At 40.5% G+C, this 21,799-nt stretch overlaps 1 protein-coding gene across 3 annotated transcripts; it reads right to left on the bottom strand.

Annotated features, from left to right (window-relative positions):
- Positions 1–100: 100 nt before the first annotated feature.
- Positions 101–18,231, bottom strand: LOC146374361 (ATP-binding cassette sub-family G member 4-like). Of its 3 annotated transcripts, none has more exons than XM_084951441.1 (14): positions 17,969–18,231; positions 9,278–9,395; positions 9,015–9,147; positions 8,855–8,905; positions 8,456–8,601; positions 7,283–7,406; positions 6,914–7,028; positions 6,672–6,793; positions 3,797–3,895; positions 3,513–3,681; positions 3,318–3,418; positions 2,606–2,764; positions 2,404–2,522; positions 101–1,044 (listed from the first exon to the last, which is right to left on the bottom strand). In XM_084951441.1, the coding sequence occupies exons 1-14, from the start codon at positions 18,222–18,224 to the stop codon at positions 819–821; spliced, it is 1,938 nt and encodes a 645-aa protein (XP_084807567.1). In that variant the 5' UTR covers positions 18,225–18,231; the 3' UTR covers positions 101–818. The 3 variants fall into 3 exon arrangements, with proteins under 3 accessions (XP_084807567.1, XP_084807568.1, XP_084807566.1); XM_084951442.1 differs by having other exon boundaries at positions 3,797–3,887; positions 6,637–6,793; XM_084951440.1 differs by lacking the exon at positions 17,969–18,231 and adding an exon at positions 13,238–13,863.
- Positions 18,232–21,799: the final 3,568 nt, after the last annotated feature.

A 21,799-nucleotide genomic window follows, 5' to 3' on the forward strand; every position in this document is an offset into this window, starting at 1 on the left:
TGATAAAAACCACAGCTTTGAGAAGTTAATGTTTTTAGGGCAGGGGTAGGCAACTCCAGGCCTCGAGTGCCGGTGTCCTGCAGGTTTTAGATCTTACCCTGGGTCAACACAACTGGATCAAACGATTAGTTCGTTAGCAGTTCTCTGGAGAACTTCAAGACATGTTGAAGAGGTGATTTAGCCATTTGAATCAGCTGTGTTGGATCAAGGACACATTTAAAACCTGCAGGACACCGGCACTCGAGGCCTGGAGTTGCCTACCCCTGTTTTAGGGCTACGGCCCAAATCCACTCTCTCCTTCAGTGATACAAAGTGATTGTTGCTTTTTCACTCTTTCAGGCACATTATCAAACATCTTTAGTGCAACTTCATTTTTTTTTTGGCTTACAAAAGTAAACACTCTTTTTGCATTTGAATTTCGTAAGGGGTGAGTATCAGAGATATACTCTGCCAGAGCAGCAGCACAGTGTGGACTAAAGCAAGATGTCAGTTCTGCTACTGAGTCCCATCTGCTTGGCTCTAAAAACTTCTCTAAGTTATAAAATGTACAGCATGTGTAGCTGAATGTGGCTCAGTCTCTGTGACATGGCTTTGTGCACACCCATTAGTTCTTGATGAGGTAAAACAGCTGTATAGTGGTTTGAAGGACTGTCACCAGCTGGCAGGAGAACACAACCAGAATTTGTTCTGTCCACTTAGCAGCAACATGTAAAATGAAATGAAACAAACTGCCACATGATGTGACAGGTTCTCTCTGCACAGGAAAGAGTCCAGAGTCTAGGGGGGGTTGTGTGTTTTGGAGATGAGCTGAAGAGAATCTATCGCTCTGACTTGACCTTGTAGCGGAGGACAAGGTAAGTGGCCAGGCGTAGGATGATGAAGAAACTTCCCAGGACAATAAAATCTACATAGAGCTTTGCATCCTCCACATCTAGCAGCTGCAGAACCTCTTCAGGCTGTTGGAACTTACACACCGGCCCTGGACACTCCAGCTCTGTGCGGTTCATCCCATAGATAGACAGGAGGACCCCTTCAAAGCCATACCTACGAGAGAGACCAAGTCTTATCTGTAAACAGCCCAGTCACAATAGCTCAAATATTGCTTACTGTTTCTGTAATAAATGCTGAGGACTTTGGTAATCAGGCCCAGCCATCGAGGATTTGAATGCATCTTACAAATAGTTAGCATCCTATGAATAACTTTTGGACAAAAAATGCTTGAAAGGATCAGTCAGATACTTTATAATCTAAGTGTCAGTGTCAGCGCAGGTAGACCCTGTGGAGTGGAAAGTAGTGGGCCCAAATGCACGAAACGTGGAAACGGAACTGGATTTTAACAAATGGCGTGCCTTTTATTGAGGCCGAAAAACAGATAAATGAGAAACTAATCACAAAAACCTAAACCGGGAAAACGAAATACACAAAAAACAGGAATACTAGGAAATACATGAATACCTGAGACATGGGCGTTTAGCAGTGGATGATAAGCAGACGAACCGATGGGTAAGAAAGCAGAACACACATACACAGAGGGTAACGAGGGAAATACGCGACAGAAGAAAGACACAGCTGAACCTAATCAGACACGACGAGACAGAGGAAGCAAAACAGAATAGACTCACACGGGACGCGGAACTATCACAATAAAACAGGAAACCAGAGATGCAGACTGACAGAACATAAGGAACAGAGGCGGAAACAGACCCAAACCTACACTAGAGACATGACACACTAAACACGGGAGGCACAGGAACAAAACCTGAGAACTAGAAATCACTGAAACATAACCAGAAACTAACTGAAACGAAGCACATTAATAATCAAAAAGCACAAACACAGAGTCACCATGACTCTGCACAGAACCAGATGTAAATGTGTTAACAGTGTTTTAACCATTATTTATTTGTCCACTAATCTCCACTTATTACAGTAGGCTCAAGCATTTTGTGCTGGAGGGCAGCAGCTGGTGCTTCACTCGATTCTGCAGCAGCAAGCTTTGTGTTGCAGATTGTTTATATTTTTATGAGTGTGGTTTTTTATCCATATGAGATTGACATTCTTGTCTTAAGTTAACATGAATGACTGAAAGTGACCAAATTAAGCAAAACACTTAAGATACCAAGTCTTCCAGGTTTTGGCAGCTGCTAAAGAAATAAAACATTCACAAATCATATATTAATCAGCCAAACTCAAATACTGTTAACTTCATAATCTTTGGGGCAAGAAAACATAGTTTTATAATTTTATGATTAAAGCTGAAAGTCTGCACTTCAATCTTTTCTTAAATGCTTGATGTAAAATGTGCTGTGATGGTGTACAGACAGAAAAGCAATGTGTCATTCCTCAAAACCCTGTGGACCCGACTGAACCTGCAGCTGTGATGTTCCTCCCAGCGACACTCACCTGACATAGGAAACATAGGAGCTCCACTGCAGATACTTGGGGATTGTGTCAAAGTTGACAAAGAATCCAGAGAACAGCAGCACAGGGACAGCTGTAACAGGCCCTACAAATGTGGCTACCTGGGAGGTGTAGAGGATATACATCGTGTTACATATTACATCAGCCAAGAAAATGTGTATTAAACAATGCAAACATGCACTACCTGTAGTGAGGTGGAGGCAGCGCCAACCAACAGCCCAAGAGACTGGGCTACCAGGGCAGTGCAGGTGGACAGGGCTATGAAGAGCAGGTAGCGACTTGCCTCAGGAGGCTGCTCTGTCATCCAGTACACTATGCTGCAGTACATGATGGGGCAGATCACCTAAAATAACACGTTCATTAACTGATGTTTAGTAGAGGAACAGCAAGGACACCCTGTCACAGATGTTAAAGTGTGCTGCAGCTACAGTCGCATCCAAACACAGAGCCCTCAGCTCCCGTGCCAGCCAATCACAATGACTGGAGTACTGCACAATGGTTTATTTAATAGATATAAATGTTGATGGATTTAATACAAATTAAGGTTGTACTCAATGACAATGATGGTCAGCAGGATCAAAAGTAGCTTTCCAAATCACTGTGACATTTACCTCGTTTCCATTTCAATCCATGATAACGCCCACGCATTACATCTGAGAACGTTTGAATCTGCCGCTCTACAGTGTAACCAATAACAGACACTTGGGTGACTTCTTTGACATGATGAGACCCAACAACAATGTTGGCAAACTAATCTGCTCCTACAACCTGCAAGCACCATCTGCTAACACTAGAGCACAGTGTTGTGAAGCTAAGTGGATATATTTTGCTGTTTGTCAGCACTCAGGCCCTCAGTGAGTAAACCCACCAATCCAATCACAGCACTGCCAGCTCACCTGGAAGGGAATATCAGCCATGGTCTTGGCCAGGTAGTAGGCTTTCAGGCTGTACCAGTAGTTCAGATGCTCCCTCAGGAATACAGACATCTCCAGAGGAACTGCCAAAAGCCCAAAATGTTTACATACATTTATGAGATTTATCATAATAGTATCAACAGGGGAGGAAGTCCATAACCTCTCGATCATACTCACAGGTCAACACAGTAGGCATGAGTGCTCCAAACATGAGGAAGAGCATAGAGAAGAAGAGAAATCCAGTGTTGTTAAACACCCTGCTGGCATCATTGCCAATGTTGAGATAGAGCAAACCTATTAACACACCTATGCAGATGTGGGATATCACTCTGAGGTGGGTCAAAACCTGAGAATGGACGACAGCGGAGAAAGAAAACATCCATGATCAGGCTCGTTTCAGGTAAGAGCACATCTGACCTGTTCGTGACAGCTGTGATTATTGAAGCGATCCTTCCACCCACCTGGTCTCGACATACAGTTATGAAGGTTCTCTTGAAGAGGATGCAGAACTGTGTTAGCGTACTTGTGGCAAAAGTGTGGCTTTCTATGTGCCTGGCAGACTGGAAAAATGGAAGAAATGATCATCGTCAACTCAACACAAAGCATCCTGCAGTCAGAGCTGAATCAACTGGGTAAAAATAGAGCAACAGACCATTTTTATGGGTTTCTGGTATTGCCAGAACATATTGGTTCTACTTCCTGCTGTCAGTTTGTCTTTATTGACACAGCTAGCATAGTGGCCTGGTGATTAGCACCGTCGTCTCACAACAAGAAGGTCCCGAGTCTGAATCCACTGTCTGGCCTTCCTGTGGGCAGTTTGCATGTTCTCCTTGTGTCTCTGTGGATTCTCTCCAGGTACAGTTGCTGGAATTAGGTTAAACTGGTGATTCTAGGTTGTCCACAGGCGTAAATGGTTGTCTGTCTCGCTGAGTGTACCCTGCTTCCTGCCCTATGGCAGACAGGCCATAGGACCACATCAGCTGAACACTGTGTTCTTCTGTTGGGACTTTTGAGGTCTCTGCAGGCTTTGGTAGTTCTTGGTTTTTATAGTTAGCTAAGATCTACCATTTTCCTGCCAGCCCTTATTTTTCTAGTATGACAGGTCTCAGTTTGGGTAATTGTTTCCTGCTTTGGTTCTGAGTTTAGGAAGCAACACAATCATCCAGAGAAACAGAAATGGACACAGCTAAGCTAAACTGTTAATGTGAGAGGACTGTAAATCAATCTAAGACTAAATGGCGAATGCCTTGATGCAGTGGGGCGGGGCCACATTCTTGTGGTTGGCAGGGCACAGCAATGGTTCAGAGGAGTTTGATTTAATTTTAAATGTAATTTTAAAACAGCAGTACAAACACTGAGAGATCTGCTGAGCATTGGTGCTGCATGTTTTCTGGTCATCCTGGAGAAGAAGTACCTGTGTTTATTGCACTGAATCACCCTCGTTTCAGTCATGACCACTAAGCTCCAGGAGTTTCTCGTCTAGGAACAGGTACTGCAGGAGCAAACTGCACCTAATGCACCCCACTGAGATAATGGTCAACATGGTTCTTTAAACTCTGTTGTAGTGATGTGTCGGTCACGAGCCGGCTCCTTATCGCGAGCTGTGGGTTTTTTTTTTCTTTCTCGCTCACCCTTTTTTCTGCTTCACTCCACAGCGAGCCTTGTGCTTTACGCTGGGCAGAGGGGGGAGAGGTGGTAGTTACTCTCAGTAGCACAGGAACAGAGCGGGAGGGGGAGAGAGAGAGAAAGAGAGCCAGGGACAACAACGTCACATTAGAAAGGTATAGTAATCATCCACAACTATTTTCAGTTGCAGATGATAAAGGATTCAGAAAGTTTATTCATGCAGGTCCATATGACAGATAATATGCATCTTCTTTTTGTTTTCATATGTTAATTTATATTTAACTGTGTTGTGGTTTGTAGTGTTTTCTGTTGTTTCACTTTAAATTTGTTTAAAAGGAAAAAGCTGAAAATTTAAATAGTTAAAAGTTGAAATGTGAATAGTTGGTTTTTGTATTATATGATTTATTTATTACATTTTATGTGGAGTGAATAAATAAAAGTATATTTACGGTGGCCCCTACAGACAAAACATGTACGAACTCCAAAACACGTGCAAAACACAACAGAAGTGCTCCAGGATGCTAGGGGGCAGTGTTGAGCTTTGTTACCTCGTAGCTACACAAGCCAGGAAGTACCAACGACCGGATTTGGTGTGTGGTAGTAACAGGTAAATGTACATTTTTGTAATTATTTGAATATATATGAGTGCTTGTGTATAAATACACAACAATACACACATGCTTTCAATTGTGTAATTTAAGTGATCTAGTAGCTCTGCTTTGGAAGTTCAGTTCATGCTAGAAATGTGTTTTGGAGTTTGTACGTGTTTTGTCTCTATGAGCCACCGCATATATTTATATATAAACATATATAAATAAAACCACTTTTTTTTTAACATTAGTAATTCCTTTTGTGCATAATTTTATATTATTGTTAATAATAAATTAATTAAAGCAACAAAACAACCTGAAGAGCCGGTTCGGAGCCGAAAGAGCCGGCTCTTTTTAGTGAGCCGGTTCTCTAAAAAGAGCCGGAAATCCCATCACTACTCTGTTGCAAATAATCCTCTCCTTCCAGAACAAGCAGCACTTTTATTCTCTGGTTGTATGGAGCAACCTTTAGTGGAGCATGTGGTTCTGCTGTGGAGGACTGGGTGGAAGAGATCAGGGACTTGTAGATCGGGCTAATTTTATTTATGATCTGGGCAGGGGGAAGCTGTCTTCTAGATTGTTATAGCACCTCCATGCTGCTCCCCACTGGTTGTTGCTGCCTTTCAGCCTTCAGGAGCCCCCCCAAGAGTGCCTTCAGACTCTTGGGGGGCCCAAATATCCTGAGTCTCTCCCTGCCCGCCTCTGGCACTATCACCCTCATTTTCACATATGTTTCAAAATTTCAGAATTGTACCTTTGTTTGTGTACCTCCCTTTTTTTCCCGTTTGAGTGTGTTTCGATGCAGATGCAGCAGTTGGAGTCCCAGCATGTCTGTTGACTAGACCTTTGTTCCCCCTGCTCCTTCTGTTCTCTCTCTGTCCCTTTCCTGGCTTCACTTCCTGTCCGCTCCAGCAAAATACCCTCACTGATAATACTGTGAGTAATAAAATAAATCAATAAAACAAAACGATTGACAAGAAGAGCGTACAGAGACTCTATAGTGGTCGTCTTGGCAGGGCAATATGTCCTAGCAAGTCTCTTCCTTGCTCGATGCCACTGCTGTCACTGTAACTTCTCTGCAGCACACTCTCCCACGTGTGGAATAGCATCTGTTACTTACAACGGGGCAGATTGTTGCACAGACTGATTGATTCTTCTCCTCTAAAGCACACATTCCACCTTGGACTGCTTCAAACAGCACCGGGTTCAGGTCTCCATACTCTCCTGATGCCACTTCAATGACTGAATCACAAGCAAAAGCAGAAAGACGTGAACAGAATGAACTCCCTGGAAATGCTGCTATCATGCAGAAAAGTTGGGGGACATGAACTAGCAATAACAGGTACTGTAAGGTGAACATACTGAAGTCTGCAGGGTTGTGGTAGGTAGGACAGTAGAGGCCGAGCGTCTTCAGATAGGGTATGAGGTAAGGGACGGTGCCTTTGTAGATGCACTGTCCCTGACTGAGGATGTAAAGCTGTGGAGCAAAAACATTCAGGTTTGACAAAAAGCAGCCTCTACAGAAGCTTACAGAACTGCAACTTATTTTTCTTTACATGGCAGTGGTGTATATTAAAAGATGGAGATAGCTATGGATGATATCACCCACTGGTTCTCAGACACTTGGCTCCAAATACCAACATGGCGGCAGCCAAAACAATACGCTGAGGTTTCAAAATACAGCGTCTATGCTTCTGTCCATTATTTCCTCCTTCATTGGCAGATACACACCTTGTCAAACATCTCAAACAGTTTGGCACTGGGCTGGTGAATAGTGCAGATGATGGTACGCCCGCCCTGTGCCAGAGAACGCATTAGGGACACCACCTGGTAGCATGACACGCTGTCTAAGCCACTTAAAACACAGAGACAAGATCCATGAATACCGGTCTAAAAGAAACGGAAGAGTAGATGAATCACAATGACTTGCAGATTCACTCTGTCACAGAGTTTAGCTAAACATGAGAAAGCTTGAGGATGATATCTTTCTATTAAAAAAACCAGTCGTTATTGTATCAGCTTAGTAATTTTGGAAACATGTTTTCTCAGTTGTCTGCAGATTTAAAAGGAAACGGACACACTAATGATACACTACCATACAGTATGTACACCGTTTAAGCTCCGTCCTACAACCAGAAAACGTGGCTTTATGTAAAAACTGGAAAACTGCAAAAAATAACATAATTAATACATAAAGTAAAATAACTGTATGATTTTAATTGTTAATCTGTTAAATTTAGATGAGTCTATAAACCTTAAAGCTCCCACATAAATGTTACTATAATGGCTAGCCATAGCGGCTAGCTGCTACCATGTTGGTTCATGTTGCTATCAGCTAACTGCTAATAGTTTGACAACTAAAGCTAACGCTCATGTTGCTGTTTACAACATCAGTGTTTTTCTTACATTTCTGTAATTGTTGAAATTCTAAGTTATTGAAGCTGCTGAAATGCACCGAATGGTTCTCTGGATAAAAGTTTATATGAGAAAAATCTAAGAATCCGAAACACAAACATGTGTAATGTTAGTTGAGAGGCTGGAAGACTGGATAAATGAAAATTGTACTAACAGCTGGAATGCTAACAGCAACCTTTTGAAGTGCTGAATCTAGTAAGCTATTGTGTAAAACTGTCGGAAGCTCAGGTCTGCACACAAAGATGAAGGAAAGTACTGACATTTCATCTGTATTTGAAAATGTCTCGAGCAGCAGCTGCATTTGATATAAAGAAACATGACGAGAGAGAAAGGTGCGATTTAAAACCAGGTATTCCAGTTCTGACACTCACTGAGTCTTTGAACCAGCAGTCAACTATCAGCATGTGATTTTATGGAAGCACATCTCACATAATAAAAAGATATAATTTAGGTACACAATCGGCAACACATCATCTCCTCCCCGTTCACCTGGTGGGCTCATCAAAGAACATGACTGGAGGATTGTTAACCAGTTCGAGGGCGATGGCCAGACGTTTACACTGACCACCTGACAGTGAGCTGGTACGAGTGTGGGTGCAGTCAAGGAGCCCTAAAGCAGTCAGAATCTCGTTCACCTGAACAGAGAAAAGAGAAAGGCACAGTGCCGGATTTCACTGATTATCAAAGCACCAATAAAAAATGTCTTCTTTATATTTATATCTAAATGCCTGTTTGGGCAAAACAGGGAGAAAAAACATGAAAATGCTCGGCAGGAATAAGAATGTGGTGCTACATAACAAAATAGATGGTGAGTAATCAAATACTGCTTGTGGACATTATGAGTAAACTGGCTGGTTCAGTTTACAGTGCATGGTAAACTGCTCTCACCAGTTCCTTCTTCACATCCATAGTTTCATCCAGCTTTAAGTTGGCTGAAACCTGAGCAAAGAGAAAATAGATCGCATTAACGTAATCACACAAAGCCAGATTCAGATGCTACGCAAAAGCAACGTTTCAAAATGTGCTCCGAGGCTAAGTTGAAGTTTACCATCATGGCCTCCCTGGCAGTGAGGTGTGGCAGCAGCATGTCTTCCTGCATGATGTAGCAGGACATTTTCCTGAAGGTCCTCAGGTCCCTGGGTTTCCCATTTACCAGGATCTCACCCTTCATCCCTGTTTCCCTGAGCAGCACGAAGGACAGATACCAAACATTTCACTGCCCAGACAAACTTTACTAATTGACTACACCTTATGTTTGTATCACACAGGCCTCATTTATGTCATCATAACTGTATCAGAGAGTCGGCTCACCTGTACCCTGCTAGAATGTTCATCAGGGTGGACTTCCCTGCCCCCGATGGCCCCATGATCCCTATAAGCTCCCTGCTGCAGAACCTTCCTGACAGGCACTTTAATAAGGCTTTGAAACCTGCAAATAAGTGACAGGGTATTCATGGGAATGAGCAGTGATATTATATTACTCCACAAGAACAAACTTTATGTAAGCATAATACAAATACTCGTGTTAAATAGGAGCTACTAGTTCCAAAAAAAGCCACTTGGAATAAAAGACCTCAACACTGCCCCCATCACGAACAGAGCAGGAGTCCGTGAACACATATGACACAGATGAAAGTCAGTCCTGGGGCAGAGGTGGGTTGTAAAGTGGTTTGTAGATGCACAGCAACTGTGGCTAAGTAACATAAATATTGAGTCCTCAATTAAACATGCATAGAAGGGTTTCCACTGAGATATGAGCTGGTGGGGCCAGGTGTTCCCCACTGTGTTACAAGCTGGGGCATGAGAGGATCTCTGCTTTCCCTAAACACCAGGGGCAAGCAGGGACAAGAAATAAAACTGTTCAGTTAGCTAACATATCCTATTTTTCTGCTGCTCTGTTCATCATTTAACACATATAGGAACTGCTTAAAACTTTAAAAGAAATGTAAGCACAGGGGGAAATGTTTTGAGCTAATACAACAAGGTGAGATCCTGAATTTGAGGTTCAATATCCAACCTTCCACTGATTATAACATAATGTCTTCAGAGCTACAGTCGCACATTATTCTCTACTAGAAGTGGCTCATATGGAATAATATTAATACATGTCTGACAGTAAAACTGACCAGTAAATTCAGCAGGCAGATGCATCAACACTTACAGTACAAATATGGTTGGTTAAAGTGGATGAATGTCCTCTGCACTTTGGGATGGTGATGACTGATGATCCCCAGTAAACTTCCCACACTCCCAACTCTGGATTCACCAGGGTCACATTTTCTGAGAGGTTGATAAATGCTTTTCCCACTACACAATCTGACAGCCTCAAACACATTGCTCTCTTAATTCAAAGCTGGTTAAAAAGTTAAAGTAACAGTTGCCTCAAGGCGCTTAATTTTAGGTCCAAGTTATAATGAATCTGAGATTGTTGTACAAATGAGCAGTAAAAACTGCACTGTTAGACTTTTCATCGCCACTTTACGGTAACATACTGGCGTCACTGTTGCCAGCGTCATACCGTGACGCCGTGTTACGGTAGCTTACCGTTCTGCAGGATGATACCGTTTTTTGCTGGTGTGGTATAATACTCTTGGACAAATTATGGTAACGCACCGTAGCCCTTTTTACGGTATCTCACTGGCGTCACTGTCGCCAGTGAGATGCCGTTATGTCGTTATGTCGTAAATTACGTCAACAAAGTAACATCATACTGTGATTAAGAAATTGGTATACTACCGTTTATTCACGGTATGTCACTGTAAGCCCGCTGCAAGGTAATAAACTGCAATATATTAACCAGTAACTTACCATTATCACGCATCATCAGTACCAAAAATATTCATCTCTGCTAGAGGATACCGTGTCCCAACAGGCGGTCATTTACTGTTTAACAGGTCGTAATTTACCGTAATTTCAGTTAACAGTAACATACTGTAAGAGACTGGAGGGTTCCAAAAAAATTGGATGGATGGATGGATAGATACACACACACAAAATATAATTCATGTGCTTCACACCACTTTATTTCAATTCTGATTTTTCCCTGCTGAAATACACATTTCCAAAATCAAAAACTGAAAAGAACTGAAAACATATTTTCATTGAGGAAGCACTTGTTTTTACTAAACCATGTAATCCATTATTTTCTCAGATGGTTGTACAAACAGTAACGATATTATGTCATATCCATATCATAGCAGACAACACATGCTCAAGTGTTGGGTGTTCTTAGTTATATTTTGTAGGGTCTTAAACCTACAATGTGAAGTGCCTTGGCATTCATTTTGCTGGCACCATACAAATAAACTGAATTGTAATGAATATAATATCAAGCCCCACACGTCTGCCTTTATATACACTTTGTCCAAAATACTGGCTCACACCACCAAATCAATGCACAAAACAGGGTCCACAACGACATGGATGAGCGTGTGTGGTGTGAAGGAACTTGACTGACCTGCACTGAACCCTGATCTTGCTTTGTGGACTGAGTTCATTGATTTGTAGGGTGAGCCAATACATGTGACAATTAAAGTGTAAGTAGCTGAAATAATTTTTAACAAACGGGTAAAAGAAGGAAAAAAAATCAAAACTGTTGCACTCAAAAAACCTATTGGACAGAGACAGCGTCTTGCAAGATGGCGAGAGCGCTTGTCTTCATTGTTGCTCGTCTTGCGTAAATGTCCAGAAAGCATGAGCCATGGATCATCTGTGGAGACATGGGTAACAGCACATTGGTCACTTAAATTATACAATAAATTCACTAAAAATGGCAAAAACAGTTACCTAATTTGAAGTTCTCCACTCAAATTCAGTAAGCCGCTGGAGGAAAGTTGTGACATGAGGGTTAATGTGAACAACCTTTCGCTTCACAGTGGTCCCCGTCCTTCTGCTTGTCCCAACCTTGGAGGTACATTTTGTTCCCTCTTCAGGGTTTATCCTTACAAAAAACCTTGCACACGCTGACTCCTGGTATTCCAGGTTCAATACCAAAGAAGACTGACATCGCATCAGCAAAGGTGTTCTCTTTGTCCAGCTCAACAATTACACGCCCCTCTGCACTCACCATCCAGCAGGTGGCGGTCATTGAACTTTGTCCTTAAATGTATAGGGGCAACATGTTGTCATTATGCAACATAAAATCATTTCAATACTTCACTTCTTCACACTGTCTAGATAGTCATTAAGCAAATAGCTACGTACAGTTAATTATTAATGGCCTTATGTACATAAGTCCATTTTAACATATTATAATTGTACATAATTGGGAATTATTCTGCACATTAAACACACCTAACAAAGAGTCAGCCCAGTTAAATTACCGGAGATGAATCAACTGTATGGTTATTTTGGAGTTTATAGTTTGTGCTGCTGTTAAACTTTACAGTATTGACTTCAGTATTTCTGCTGTTGGTGTAGCTAGACTACTATATTGATCAGTAATATGTAATGTGAAATTTGATATTGTTACTTTGCTGGATTCACTGAGACACATGTCCAACAACTTTGGTTTATAAAGGAAATTACAGAAATTTGAGCTAACAAAACAGAGACTGGATACCTGTGTCCACGAAAAGCTCCTGTGCCAAACAGAAATTGTAATATGGTCTAATCAGCTCTATTTCATAAATGACTTCTTACCAAGCATAATCAGCCTTGGGGTGCTTGGCAGGCTTTTAACATGCAAACTGAACAATATAAATTTGCGTGCACTGAAGCCACAAAATTTAGAAATACACATAGTTGCAAAAAGTTCAGTGACCAATTACCTTTCCTACATGACATATGCAATGCAAAAAATAAGAGTATTGTCAATAGGGACCAATTCCCAGTTTTTACATGATCAAAATTATTCACAAAAGGCTTCAATAAACAGAAAATGTGTGCCGACAAGAGAGCAGTGCACAAAAATGAAAAGATATTTGAGCTCGACGCTTTAATGGGTTTAACATGACTTAGTCAGCACTCTGCACCGTACAGGTAGTACAAGCACACCTGAAAACACTGACCAGCTAACAGCTTTAAGCATTTGGGCGCAACCTCGGTAGTTCACCGATTCAGCTGTTGCAAACGTCCAAGTTTCTATCAAGTCTCATAAATCCATCGGCAACTATTACCCAACTAGTCTTTTGAGTCTCCACATTCATAGATATTGACATTTTGTCTTAGCATTTGAATGAAAATATCCTGGTAGGGTAGCTTAAAAGTCAAAACAAACAGTAATAAGAACACATTTCGGACTTCTCTCGAATAAGTGAAAAAAACACTTACCTTCAGACTAGCTGGTTCCGATCCAACTTTAATGTGTCCCATGTCAGTCCGTTTTAGGGAAAAAGTGTTAAGTGGTTTCATTTAATTTTGAGATACTCCCGCATGGACGAGCAATTTGGAGTCTAGCAGAGTTATCACGAATAGCATATGATCTTCAGATATAATCCAATCAACCTTGCATTTAATCCGATTGAACATCCAGTTACCTCTGACTACTTCCAAGTTGCACATGTTAACGGTCTCATCATCACTCTGTGCTGCAGCGAACTGGATCTGTGGCACAGAATAGTTGATGGTCATGTTGTTCTCCTGCTTTGCAGCTTTGTTTGAGTCTGAATTGCGGCTTAAACGTGCAAAACTAAGAGAAGCAGATCAATATTTTCTTCTTGTTGTTATTTAATGGTGGTTGGCAACCAGCGAAAGGAGCATTAACCACTCGAGCAATATTTTCTATCCCCATTGTTGTTTAGAAAGTGAATACCCGACGTGTGCGTCATACGTCACGTTGTACGTCAGGTGAAGGTGTGGTGTCGGCTATCGCACCTGTCGCATTAAAAAGCTTTAAAAACGTAACAATCGCTTTAAAAACACAACCCAACGCGCTAAACTGTGATAATGTGTTACATTATCACGTATATCAGGACATCTCTTCTGAACCAAGACGAAGTGGTGCTAGAAAGGAATTATTTGTTTAGGAGAGTGCATTTAATAGCAGTCTGGCCTGCAACAAAATGCACCGCTAAAAATACAGTTTCTGCTTGTCCCAGAATTTATTAATTTTGAGAGTGAAGTTGTAGGACTGATGCTGGTTAGTGGTGTAGGTTTCATAGATGTGACACCTTAACTTGTGTAAAATGACGACCAGAGCATATTATTAGGTTAGTTCACTGTAGTTAGGCAGAGGTGTCTTAAAAAGTACCATCTTATACAAAACAAATGAAGGTCCAGTATAAGATAGAATAAGAAGAGAAAAAAGGAACACCCTGCTAAATGAAGTCATTTTTAAACATTACTCTAAATGTAGCCATTAGTTTTTGTTGCTGGCATACAAAAAATAAGTATACTTCAATTATATTTCCCAAGTATTACCTTACCTAGTACGTATACTAATAATGCTTCTTGGGACTATATTGGCCCCCGTTTTAGTACATAACAGTATTCTTGAAATTAACTTTTAAATGTACTTTTTGTTCACCATAATTGTACTAGCATAATGTCATAATGTCTACAAGAGTATAATTAAAATATACTCGACTCTATCACAATACTAACCTTACAAGTATACTATTAATTAATAGTATTAATAATGTTTCACATTGTTTGAATAAACAAATACATTTATTAATATATGAGGTTCCATTCAGTTCAAGGAATTAAATTTTAGTGTGGCTGCAACTTACTCCTTAAGTTAAAAATTATGCTGTATATTGTAGTTTATATGTTATACTACTTTCACAGTGAATCACATTTTATAGTAATACACTCTGAATGAAGATTTAAGTAATTACTCTTAGATCTACAGTAGAAAACAACAGAAATCTGGATGGTGTAATAGTATAATCTCAGTAACATCACCAATTGTTACATTTGCTGTATTTTACAGCTGTTTCCATGAGTACGGTGAGTTACCGTAAAAATAATGTAATCTCATGGAATTTTCCCACAATTACATGCAAATTACAGTACTAAACTGCTAACATCCTTTAGAGTTTTTTACTGTTGATTTTGCAGTACTAAGCTATGGAAATTACTGCAAAGGCTAACAGTGTGGCCCTTGCTTTTGACAGTAAGCTGTTATATTACACTGTACAGAATCACATGTCAATGTCAAGTTTACCAGCATCAACATGGAGCACCAACTATGCTGTGGGTGAGGGTGGTTGTTTATGGTTCCTTATACAAGTCTATCATAATTTAAAAAAATTCTTCGATGTCTTCTAGTTTATGGCTGAAGTGATTATTGAGTGTTTTTGCTTTCATATGTGTTTCTCTCTGCTTTCTGAGTCTCTATACTAGTTTTTGAGCCATTTTCACTCACTATGTGTTAACAGACCTCTCTGCATTGAATCATATCTGTTATTAACCTCTGTCTCTCCTCCACAGCATGTTTTTATCCTGTCTTCCTTCTCTCACCCCAACCAATCACAGCAGATGGCCCCGCCCCTCCCTGAGCCTGGTTCTGCCGGAGGTTTCTTCCTGTTAAAAGGGAGTTTTTCCTTCCCACTGTCGCCAAAGTGCTGCTCATAGGGGGTCATATGATTGTTGCTCTGCATGTATTGTTGTAGGGTCTACCTTACAAGTCTTAAGGTGACAGTTGTTGTGATTTGGCGCTGTATAAATAAAATGGAATTGAATTGAATTTCATAATACCTTGGTTTCTTTCTAATTTTATTAATTTATTCTAGTATCCGCGGCACCATTTTTAGTGCGTGTTCCCTTAGTAAAGCTGTGACGTTGTCTTGTTATTCAGACAGATTTCTGGTTATGAGTTTGCGATCCCTGACTTTTCAGCAATCCACAGGACACTGAGCAGCACATCCCCAGTGTTATTGTTATCTGTGTCATCTTAAAATTCCTTATCTCTGTGTTCTGTAAAGCTTGTCATAAGTCTAAAGAGTGCATTTTTCTTTATATTGCCCAGAAGTAAAGTTAATTAAACAACACGTGTTTTGTGTCTGTTTGAGTTCAAAGTTAAAAAATCATCAATCTTAAAATGAACTCTCTGACTTACTGATTAGAAAATGAATTGTTTTGTTTTGGATGAAAATGTCTCTCTCTCACTCTGGGTGGGGGTGAGTAAGGTGAGTAAGGGAGGCCAGGCATACAGCAAAGACAAAGGTGGCAAAGGAAATGGCCTGCTGTCAGTTATATGTAAGGCTGGACACCAAAGAAGGAGAGAAGGACTTGTATTCATTGGCTGGAAAAGATGTGCAGCTTGTTTGGATGATTAAGGATACAAATGGAAATGTAATAACACGTGAAGAGAGGTTGCTTAGAAATACAAGGAGGGCTTCAAGGAGCTGATGGTAAATGGCCTGTATTTGTATAGCGCTTAGCTGATGAATGTAGAACATAAGACAGGAAGAAAGATGTGCATTAAGACACGACCTGCCTGGACAAATGACCAACAAACTTTTGTACGAGTGTTAAAGACTGGTGGTGCAAATGTTCTTGAGTGACGTTGGTTCAGGAATCTTGCATTCAATCATAAATTCAGTATCAGATCTAAAAGTTAAGGCAGTGCATGCAAGAAAATCAAATACACATAACTTTTTATTTGTACTGACTAAAGTACATGCAGTAATAGCCACAGCATCTGTGTGTTAGTCTCTATGAGCGATGTATGGTGTGGATTGATCGGTGGTGTGAACAGGGTGGATCGTGGGGAGGGCAGCGTGTCAGAAACAATCAGCCTCGCCTCCTCTGTGTGACGGGGAAATAAGAAAAATCAATAGAGATCAGGGTTACAACAGCTGGAAGCACACACTGACTGCTGTCAGTGAATGTGTCACCGTTTCATCTTCTGGTGATTCAGTCACAAAGAAACACACGAGAGAAATTTTAGTGAAAAATGATTTTTTTTTTGTCAGCTGCAGAAAGCAGATAAACGTCCAGCCCAAATAAAGAGAGGGTTATTTATCACAGCGTAGACCACTACACTTCTAAATGTGAATATGTAGAGTCATAATTTACCCACGATGTGTGTTATTGTAGGCTATACCGCTGGTAACAAAATATTAACAGAAATCATTGTCATTTATAACATGTGGAGTGTAGACCTCATGCTGTGTTTGAGCCAGTGTCATCAAAAACGTGAGGAGACATACCCGTGACTGCACTGCACCTCATGCATCTTAAAGCTGACAGGCAAGGAGAATGATTTGTGTACCTGAGTATCACTACAATGCACAAGACAACTGAGCAGCCCATCATGACACAACCAAATCCAGTTATGTGTTTTCTATATATTAAATAATATAGATGCCTCTGCAGCATGACTGGTAAGCTTACACAATACATTCAGAAACCTTCCCACCAAAACTGAAAGACTGAGTGCAGATTTAAACCACTTATTAATTATTTCTGTCAGCGTTGCAAAACTGTTATTTCCACATCTCCAGTATCAAATGTGAAACGTGCACCCTGCCGTTTACTGTGCAGCATGAATGCGCTGCACAGCAAACAGAGAAGACACAGGCCAGAGATTTCCTAAGACTTTATGTCAGAGGCGCCTTTTAAGCCTGAAGGCAGCAAATATTTAACACACAGCGCGGTGACAAAAGCTGAATGACTGAATGGAGAAACAGAGAATGATTCGATATGAGCCGAGCGTTCACCGACCGAAGCCCTCCCCATACACAGACTTTACTTGGGTGAACACCCACCGATACTGATGTTGGACCAAGTTTATTTTTGTTTTTGACATCCATTAAATAGCTCTTAATATTTCATTTTATTATTATTAGTTTGAAGAAGTACTACCGTGTCCATCTACAGTGATGTCTCCCGCTTAGAAACAATGAATGATCTAACTGTTCTCGACTTTTTAAGCATTGTGCTAGCTCGCTGTCTCTGGGAACACTTTTAGATACATGCGGTTTATTTTGGGGTTCATCCATCCACACATCTACTGTCTCGTGTCTTGATTTTGCCTTTTCACAGTATCTTTACTCAGTTAGAAACTGGTTAAAGTGGAAAACGGTATATAAAGGATGGTCAGAAGTCTGTTACCTCTCCTCCTCCAGCACGGTCCCTCCCGAATGGTGTAGGAGATGTTGATGAACTCCAGGTCAACAGCTGAGCGTCGGGGTAGGTGGGTGAATCGCTGTGCCTCAGTGATCTGGTTCTCAACCTTCTTCAGGTGGGTCAGCATGGATACCTCCTGTTGCAGCTGAGGCTGAGCAGCAGGCTGGCTGTCACCATTACATATGACCACCTCCTCCATAGGGAGGCTAACAGAGTCAAGTTCCAGTGCCTTATTATCCATATTAGATCACAGACTGTGGGTGGAGGAGTGAGGGGAGGAAAGAGACGAGATAAAAAGGAGAAGGGAGGTCATTCACGGTTCAACTGTCTAATTTTACAGGTGAGGTTTTGTGCTTGAGTTAAGTTATCTGTCAACACTGAAACAACAGAACAGCAGAGAAGCTGAGCCAGCGAGCAGCTCTGCTCAGAACAGAGACGATGTTTTTGCCCTTTTCACTGCTGGCTTGCACACTGTTTCAGTTTCCCATCCACACTGCTGTGAATTATGAGGCCAGCAACCAGCTAAAAATAGGCTGACCAATTCATGAAACGTTATTGGTGCTTAGGCAACAAGGCCTACCTGGATAGGTTCAGGTAAAAAAATAAATCAGTGATGTTATACCACAGAAATGTACCTGGTTAGGTTTACATCATGACTTATGTCATAATCCATTATAAACCTGTATGTTAAAGGAGCATGCTGGGAGTGACAGCCACTAACGCCACTGCACCAACACAAGTCACAACATGGCACAAACACAGCACTGGAAGCATTCTTCTGATGGTGTCATTCCAAACATCTGAGGTTGTATAATGTTCATTATTTATAAAGATTTGCTTTATGTGAATGGGTTACATTTAATTAGGCATAGAGATATAATTATGACTGAGCCTGGAATATCATCTACAAGAGAGTTAAAAAAAATTGAATATGCATCAGAGAGCAGGGCCAGGGAGTCTTCCTCTTCCTCCTCACATGCATTCATCATCAAAACATGGGGAAAAAACAGAAGTCAGAACATAAAGAAGAAAGCAGAAAGAAAGCAAAGTGTAAATAAAAATATTCATCAGTTTATTGTTAATCCTGATGTGTTCAATTCTGGATTTGCATTTAGTTCTTACTTTCATGGCCTTACGAGGTGACGCCCTAACCTATATTATCAATCCACCCCCGCCCTCGGTCTGCAGATACGGTTCTTTTGATCCCAAACATGCGTCTGAAAACTAAGAGTGTGTCCAAAAACTTTGCTCCCAAACTCTGAAACAGCTCGCCACCCTCTCTTTTGCACCCTGTAACGTCCCTAAAAGTTAGTGTGTGCGTTCCGGCTCTGCTTTGAGTTTTGTTGTTTCACAGGTTCGCGTGTGTGTGTGTTCATTCTTGCACAAGCTTTGATTAAGTAATTTCTTTATTTCTTTATTTGTTGAGATCGCTGTATTAATTAGTGGCTGATTTCTTGCTCTGAAAAGCACTAATAAATAAATGTTACTTGCTAGGTTATATATTGCTAAGTATTTCTTTGTAAATACTATAATTTTACGTAAAGTACATGGAAATTCAATTTAATTCTAAGGAAATTAAAGCCTTAGTCCTGAGCGGTGTTATAAAATGCTATTAATAATATTATTAATGCTTCAGGTTCAGCAAGAGGATACTGATAGTTTGCAATCAGTATGAATTTTGTATTTGTAGCAGCTAACAATTAGTATTATCTATTAATCGCTCAGGTTTATATTTTATTACTACTTTCAGTCTTTTGATCTATGTAATGTGATGCAATTAATGTTCCATTTTAATGTTGAAGTTAACTAATCTATGAGTTGTGTTTTTTTAAAGTCCATTTCCCCAAACGCGAGAATCACACAGAAATAATAAAAAAAATGATGGTTAGTAACAAAGTCTGTCTCATCCACTTGGTTTATATAAATCTGTCTTCTCAACATTGACACTCATGCAAATTAGAAATGTCAGGTGATTATTTTAATACTTGCTCTTCCAGGCAGTGATGTTGATCCAGTCTGCAGCACGTATAAAATGCCTGTAATTCCACTTCCTCTCAACTATCAGTTATAACATAAATTACATCCTGGTTGTTCCTCAAAGTTTCATGAGCAGGTTTGTGAGCTTTATATTAATCATATCATTTCCTTTTGATGCATTTCAGCCCATGATGAATTATATCTTTGTGTTAAAGTTAAGATAATCCCAGGATCTGTAACAGCAACAAGTTCTGGATCACAACAAGTGTTAACATTTCTTTTAATTTTCATGTCATCTATACAGAGGAAATTTCATGAAACACTGTAGTATCTAAAAACTATGCTGCAGATAAACAGTGACTCCCAAAGTATCCAAAACTAATACAAGGGTTTCTTCCTGCTACAGTAGGTGTCACCATGGCAACTGACTGGTGAAAAAAACACCACCCACAACTGGTAACAATGGGTGCTTATGAGCTGGCGTTCATCCCCATGGTAACCAAAGGAGGTGATGCTGAAGACGAGAGACCACAAAATCAGCACTTACTGATTTCCTACATAATGAATTTATCGACCAATCAGTTCCAAGAATTATTAGAATTAACCGTGTTCCTATTTTTTACCTGTTGGCTACATTCAGTTAAGTTTTATTTATCTGGTGCAGTTGTGTTGACTTCAGCCTGAATCATGTTTTTAACCTCTCGATATTTTTCTGATATTATAGTTTGTAAAATCAGCTCCTCGGCTGCTGGTAGACCTTTCTATGACTGGGTTAGGTTAATTAGGTTCTGCCAAAAACCCGCCCTTTCATGTGAACACCACATTAGGAATATTGTAACTTATTGGGAAACCCTGGGCTGAGTGACCAGTTGATAAACACCTTTATGTGACCACATGATTCCTGATGTTAATGAAGCCGTATCCAGAAAAAGAAAATTTATGTATGCTGAACTTGCTTTGTAGTACATGTACTTGGAGAGCTACGTCAGTAAGTAAGTGCCCAGTTTTGATTAGTTATCTGTGGACAACAAGGAATACCCACACTATCCTAGAAAGGTATTACAGTAAGACTGTAACGTTCATTTTTTCCACCACCAAATTTGTTTTATTGGATTGTTGATCCAATTCCCCTTCATATGGTTTAGCGCAGTGGTCCCCAACCCCGGGGCCACGGACCAGTATCAGTCGTTTGGTGCCGGGCCGTGAGAGTTGAGGCTTGGGTGTGAAATCTATGGTTTTCAGGATTTTTATCGGTTTTTAGCTTTAACTTGGTTTCCCTGGGTCTTTTCCCGTGTGTTATGAATAAATCTTCTTCTTTTTTTTACCGGTACTGGTTTGTATTTATCTGCGACACCTTAAAGGCCGGTCTGTGAAAATATTGTCGGACAAAAGAGGTTGGTAATCACTGGGTTAGCGCACTAGAAAAGCTTTCTGACAGAAGGTAAAGATCTCCTGTGTGCAATAACCTTATTCTCAGTTGTCAAAGTTCAGATCACTTGGGTGATAAGTCCCAGCCCGTCTGAAGCACTGACAGTAAAGACAGAATCAAGGGTTGCTTATGTTGCCTTGTTTTAAACGATCTCGCAGCGTTGCAGTTTGACTGTTTGAACACAGATAGGGATCCCTGTGTAATTAACACTGTTTTTCTGTCCTGATCTTAATTCCATGTTACAAATAACCCAACAGTAGCACCACTTGTTAAATTATCTGCTGTATTACCAGAAATTAGATGAAGAAGATTGATGCTAATCTTACAACTGTATTCTAAGAAGTAGGACACCGAACAATAGCTTGGTGTAAGTTCTGAAATCAGTGAGAAAAAACTGTCCTGGGTTACTC

This window comes from Perissodus microlepis, chromosome 14 (assembly GCF_051167445.1).
Source record: "Perissodus microlepis isolate ML-2025 ecotype Zambia chromosome 14, ASM5116744v1, whole genome shotgun sequence".
NCBI lineage: Eukaryota > Metazoa > Chordata > Actinopteri > Cichliformes > Cichlidae > Perissodus > Perissodus microlepis.